General features: G+C 38.3%; 1 protein-coding gene across 3 annotated transcripts in view; it reads right to left on the reverse strand.

Moving 5' to 3' along the window:
* Positions 1-3,073: 3,073 nt before the first annotated feature.
* LOC106873181 (basic helix-loop-helix ARNT-like protein 1) overlaps positions 3,074-6,951 on the reverse strand; it is a 789,862-nt gene continuing 785,984 nt past the window's right edge. For all 3 annotated transcript variants that reach the window (XM_052969590.1, XM_014920418.2, XM_014920416.2), the window contains one exon: positions 3,074-4,131. In XM_052969590.1, the coding sequence (XP_052825550.1) occupies positions 3,947-4,131 (185 nt within the window). In that variant the 3' untranslated portion in view covers positions 3,074-3,946. The remainder of the gene's footprint in view (positions 4,132-6,951) is intronic.

Genomic DNA, 6,951 nt, shown 5'->3' on the forward strand with positions numbered 1-6,951 from the left:
TATAGAGACGCAAACGCTCCAACATCGGTGTGAAGCAATGGTGGTGGTGGGACAAACACACACATACATATGATGGGCTTGGAGGTAGCGGTGATGCTGGCTGGTGCGATTTTGTGGTTTCCTGGTATGCCAAGAGAGATCCAGCACACAATCATATACATACAAACATACACATACATGCACACACATACACAAACACATACCTAGAGATAGAGAGGCAGACAGTCAGACAGTAAGTGTCAGGTAGTCCACAACGAAGTTTTCACCTCTCTCTCTCTTCCTACCTATTGCTTTGTTACTGACTGGAATTGTTTTAGTTGTCTTCAAAAGTGAAATTGACATCCAATATTTGCTGTGTTTAAGTATCTACTGTCTCTCTCACTCTCTCTTTCTCTTTCACTTCCTTTGTGTTCCTCTTCTCTCCTGCTTTTGATTGAACAGTATGGATATGTATCTAGGTATCTACTTCTCTTGCGATGAACGCCGCCACCACTCACCGTCTCTTTCCCACTCTCTCTTTCTCACTCAGTTTTTCTCTCTCTCACTCTCTTTCTTTCTCTCTCTTAGGTCCTCTGAAATATTTAAAAAGACAAAATAAACGCCGTCACCACTCACTGTCTCTTTCACTCTCTCTCTCTTACTTCCTCTCTGAAACATTTAAAAACACAAAACGCCATCTCTACTCACTGTCTCTTTCACTCTCTCTCTTTCTCTCTGTCCTCGTCTCTCTCGCTTTGCCACTTCTTTGAAGTGTGACACACAACACAGGTACGTACAAAAACAAGAAGTTAGCGTATTAATATTATTGATAACAATCTTTGACTTTTGTACAAGACTAACAGTTTAATGGGAGGGAATTGGTTGATACTTTTTGATCCTACAACTTGACTGGAACTTTATTTTGTTAATCCAGAGAGGATGAAAGGCAAAGTTGATCTCAACATGATGTAAACACAGAATGCAAATAGCCAGAAGAAATGCTGCTAGGCATTGTCCAACATGTAAAGGATTCTGTCAGCTCACAACCTTAATAATAATCATAGGGGTTTCAAATTTTGGCACGAGGTCAGCAGTCGTATTGAATTACATGAACCCAGTACTTAACTGGTACTTATTTTATCAACCCCCAAAAAGATGAAAGGCAAAGCTGACCTTGGCAGAATTTGAACTCTGAATAAAAAGCTGGAAGAAATGCAACTTAACATTTTGTCCAGTGTGCTAATGATTCAGCCAGCTTGCTGCCTTCTTATTAATAATACTAATAATAATAATAATAATAATAATCCTTTCTGCTATAGGCACAAGGCCTGAAATTTTGGGGAAAGGGACTAGTCGATTACATTGACCCCAGTATTTCACTGGTACTTAATTTATTGACCCTGAAAGGATGAAAGGTAATGTTGACCTCGGCGGAATTTGAACTCAGAACGTAGCAACAAGCAAAATACCACAAGGCATTTCATCCAGCATGCTTGCGATTCTGTCAGCTTGCCACCTTTTTAATAATAGTGATGATGATGATAATGATGATTTATGCACAAGGCCAGTAATTTTGAGGAGAAGGTTGTTAGGCAAATCCATCAACCTCAGTAGTTGACTGGTACTTTGTTATCAACACAGCAACATCAAAAGTCCTAACAATGCTTTCTGTTGTAGATACCTGTGTTGTAGTTGTTTGTCATCATGATGGGTCTCTTAGATATGTTATATGGCAACGTTCATGCATTCTTCAAGACAAGCATTATTATTAATGACATGCTGTGTAAGAGATAGATACAGCTGTGAAGTACATTCAGTTCTGACTCTAACTCGGTTCACTCCTGGCCCAACAACAACCATGTAATAATGAATACATACAAAGTACTACAGATTAAAAAAAAAAGGAACATCTGTTGTAGCACAGTGACTTTCATGCCTTACATTTTAACATTTCCAGTAACATGCCTTTCCCTCTGCAACCACCTATACTTCTGCCTGCATCTCAGTGACCAGATATTTTAATGTGGGGAGGGGTAGAGAAAGTTGTTGAGGCTTTCACAGTGTTGCTACGACTGTCAATTTCTAAACCTAAGTAGTGTCACCAGTTCCACTGTTACTGAATCACAGGTGGCCCACAGTTCAGACATGTGGGCTTACAAAAAACAGAAAGAAAGAAAAAGGAAAACAACCGAGTTAGCTCAACACAGTAGTAGCAGAGGAGGTGGTGGAGAGCTTTGTTAAACCTAAGTGTGTGAATGTTTTTATGTATGTATATGCGAATATATATGTGTGTATAATTACCAACATAAGAAACGAGTGTGTGTGTTTTTTATGCTTGTATATGCAAATGAATGTGTGTGTGCATGTATGTAAGTACTTATGAAAGAATGTGTGTCTGCATGTGCTACGTACATGACAATGATTTCAAATTTTGGCACAAGGCCAGCAATTTCGGGGAAGGAGTAAGTCAATTACGTCAGCCCCAGTGATCAACTGGTACTCATTTTATTGACCCCGAAAGGATGAAAGTCAACTTCGGCAGAACTGGAATTCAGAATGTAAACATGAATAAAATGCTGCTAAGCATTTTGCTCTGTGTGCTAAAGATTCTGCCAATTCACTGTCTTTTTTTTTATGTACATAATAATGCATGTGTATAAGAACAATTGTGTGTTTCTGCGACTTGTGTGTGCTTGCGTGTGTATGTAAATAATGATGCATCTGAGTGTATATAAAACTTGCTAACTTGTACACTGCATCAGCACTCACTCCTGCCTTTTCCAAGCTGGTTGGTATCACTGCGTCAGATATGCATGTGCATCCAGTGCACCCCAATGATCTGCGCCCTAAAATGTTCATAGAGTCTACTGCCTCTAGACTCTGGTGATAAGGTTTATAGATAACCCAAAACTTTACATGTTCAATGACAGTGTTGTTTCTTTTCTTCCCTTTTCTCACAATTTCCTTCCTTTCTGTCTTCCTTCCATCTTTTCTTTCTTTCTTTCTTATTGTCACTTATTGTTTCTGTTTTGTTTATTTTTTTAAGATTTATATTTTTACAATTCATTTTTTTTTTGTTTTACATTATCTCTCATGTTTTTTTTTTTTGCTTTTGTGGTTAAAAAAAAAAGAAAAAAGAAAAACGTTTTCCTTGTAGAATATCTCACTGGTATGAATTCACAGGAAAGGTGTTGCAGCGTATACTGCCTGATCAAAAAGGTGATGACAACAGGCAGGATCTTGGGGCTGGGCTGAGGTAACAATGAGGATAACAATGGTGGGCCTCACCCCCCCACCAAAAAAAAACCAACAATTAACAAAAAACATATATACATATAAAATAAAATATAAATTTGGATGATTGATGTGATAACATGTGAATCTATGCCTTGCTTGGCTATATACATACATAAATATACAGATATATTTATGTATAAGCATACATACATACATACATACATACATATATATATGTATGTATACTAATATATATATATATGCATATATATGTGCATATATATATATATGCATACATATACGCATATATATATGCTTATATTGCACATATATATATATATATATATATATATATATATATGAATATGTCTGTAGGGGGGAGGTCCAATGGAGCTTGGGGTTGGGTTTGGATCACCTGCATTCAGTTTAGCTGCAATCTTCTTAACTTATAGAGTTCACAATAAGAAACGTGAAAGGAAGCAGTGGTGATTGTGAGATGTTGAGGGTACATGCGTACCGTGTGAACAGTGAATGTATGTGTAAAGTTTGTGTGGAGGGTGGGTCAGTATAAATAGCGGTCATATTAACAACATTTTAATGGTGTTAGGGACCGCAGCAACATGGAAGTAGATGCGGTTAGGTATGAAGAGATTTTACAAAAAAAAAAAATGTTGTTAATTTTTTCCTCCCCCCCCCAAAAAAAAATAAAGATAACCCAGTAAAGTATGAACTATAATGGCCATGGCAGATCACTGAAATCCACTGGTCCACCAAGTCCAGCATCTGCTTCCAATAAACTCATAATCACTGCCATTGCTGCTTCATCATCTCCACTGTTGCCAGGGTTCGTCATCTCATTAATAACATGCTCATTCATCACAGAGTCCACAAGGCTACTGTCATGGCTGGAACAGTCTGGGAAAAGACAGAGAGAAAGAGAGATTAAGAAAAAAAAACCCAGAAAATGTGAGAATGAGTGAATGAGAATCAGTTTGAAATAGATAAACAGATAGACAAAAAGATAGAGAGATTATAGATATATAAACACGTTGGCAAATATATACCTACATACACATACCAGTCCAGTGGCACTGGCAACGACCTTGCTCGAATGATTTTCTAACGTGCCACCAGCACAAGTGCTGGAAGGCGACGCTCGTAACAATTACGCTCAAATGGTGCTATTTACAGGCCACTAGCACGGAAGCCAGACAGCTGCTCTGGCAATGAACACGCTTGGACAGTGCTGATAGTGCTCCACTGGCGCAGGTGCCAGTCATCGGATATGGTTCAATTTCGATTTCGATTTCACTTGCCCTAACATGTCTTTGCAAGCAGAGTTTAGTGTCCAATGAAGGAAAAGTTGGCATGGGTGCCAGTCGTCGGATTCGATTCAATTTCGATTTCAAATTTCAAATTTACAGATAGATAGATAAATAAAGTAGGAGAGGTGAAAAGAGAGAGAAAGAGAAGACAGGTATTTTATCTTTTTGTTGTTAGTCATATGATTAAGGGTAAAAAAGGCAGTGTCAGAAGCCTTTTTAGTGTTCCTACAAGTGACAAAGTAATATCAGAGCACCAGATGAGGACAGTCCGACAGGGATGTTGTAGCCTAGCAGAGAAGTTTCTTGAAGACAAAAGAATGAAACAGAAATAAATGACAGATTGTAAGTGTCTTAAGAGAAAAACTGGGTATAAGAGGCATCAGATGTAGTGTGCAAGAGAGAAGACTGCTGTGGTATGGCCATGTGCTTGCTATGGAGGAGGACAACTGCGTAAAGAAGTGCTGATCTTTAACTGTGGAGGGAACCTATGGAAGAGGTAGACCCAGGGAGATGTTGGATGAGGTGGTGAAATATGATTTTTGGATGTTGAGTCTCATGGAGGCAATGACAAGTGACCGAGACTTTTGGTGATTTGCTGTGCTTGAGAAGACACATCAAGTGAAAAGGAATTATTGTCATGGCTAGTACAAGTGACATGTAAGAGGCACCTGTACCAGTGATACACAAGGAGCACCTGTGCTGGTGACACATAATAGGCATCTGTGCTGGTGACACATAAAAGGCACCCATGTTGGTGACACATTAAAGGCACCTAGTACATTCTGTGGAGTGGTGGGCATTAAGAAGGGCATTCAGCCTCAGAAACCATGCCAAAACAGACTGGATCCTGGTGCCGCTCTCTGGCTTACCAGTCCCAGTCAAACTGTGTAACCCATGCCAGCATGGAAAATGGATGTTGATTGATGATGATGATGATGATGATGAAAAGAAGGAAACTGATTGTAATGTAATATATGAAAGAAACATGTAGGGAAGATACTATCAAGAGTAGTGGATATTGATGATAGTTTTGGTGGTTGTGGCGGTAGGTAATATCTTTATTCACTACACCTTGCTTTTATTGTAGATTAACCATATGACCTAAAAGCAAACATTTTTTTTTATCTGCCAGAATATTGCAAATGAAATGTGTCAGTTATCTCAACTGACCAATCAGAAATGTCTTGACTTAATATACCTAGCACTTAAAAAGACCCTAATATTGTTTTTAGTGAGAATATACATTGAGTTTTCTGGTAGAAGTAGCACTAATATACTACTGGAGTTGGGTAAAAAGTTAGAGTTATTCCCCTTCAACGAAACCATAAGTCAGAGAAGAGCAAAATTTTCAATCTTAAATCTACATTCATTTCAGCTGAAGGTTTTCAATATTTCTCCATTTCTTCTCATCATCGTAGTCTTCTGGTTTTATGTTGAGTTCAAATTCTGTCAAGGCTGACTTTGCCTTTCATCCTTTCAGGGTCAATAAAATAAGTACCAGTTAAGCACTAAGGTCGATGTAATCGACTTAAGTTTTCCTCTAAAATTGCTGGCCTTGTGCCAAAATTGAAACAATTGTTATTATTATTATTATTGAGTGAGAGAGCAGTGCATGCCACCTAAGTCACACTAGGGTAAAATATACAAAGCCCAGTATACCCATCATGATTACCCATATTAAGGTGGGGGCCAGTTAGAATTTTCTTCAGGTCAAGTAGCCCATCCTGTTCAAAAGGTCCCTGAATAAGGGTTGTTTAAGGATGATGAACAAAACACCCATGTTTCCAGAGGTGAGTTATTCAAACCTCATAAAGTTCCTCTCAACACAAGGCTATGATGCTCCCCCACTACTTCTGCTCATGATCAGAGATGCACATATTGTCAACCACTAAGGGACATGCTCAACTGCTTAAGGTCAAACAGCTGATAAGCAAATCTGTGGTATTGAGCAGAATATTAGCTGTAGCCTATCTTTTATACCAAGGCAAAACAATGTACATGATAACACTTCCAATCAGTTAAAGTCAGAAGCCATGAGAGCCACTGCCTGGTACTACTATCATTGTTATTATTATTATTCAGTAGTTTTATTTTTATAACGTGCTTTCACTTCACTACCGAGCGCAGCTCTGTGCGCCTTGGGTATGTGCTGTGGTTTGCTGTGGTGCTCTTATGTTTACTGTATTGAAAGTGTTTTGCGTAGAATGTGTGCAGTACCCAGTAGTGCAATTTTCTGTATGTTATATATATTTGTAAGTCCTGGTGTTTTTGTTATGTATTTGTCTGAATATTTTTTTATTATACCTAAGGCACCTACTATGATAGGAATTGTTTCTGTTTTTAGATTCCACATTCGAGTTATCTCTATTTCCAGGTCTTTGTATTTTGAAAGTTTTTCCATTTCTTTTAG

The sequence above is a fragment of the Octopus bimaculoides genome, chromosome 7 (genome assembly GCF_001194135.2).
Source record: "Octopus bimaculoides isolate UCB-OBI-ISO-001 chromosome 7, ASM119413v2, whole genome shotgun sequence".
NCBI classification, from domain to species: Eukaryota; Metazoa; Mollusca; class Cephalopoda; order Octopoda; family Octopodidae; genus Octopus; species Octopus bimaculoides.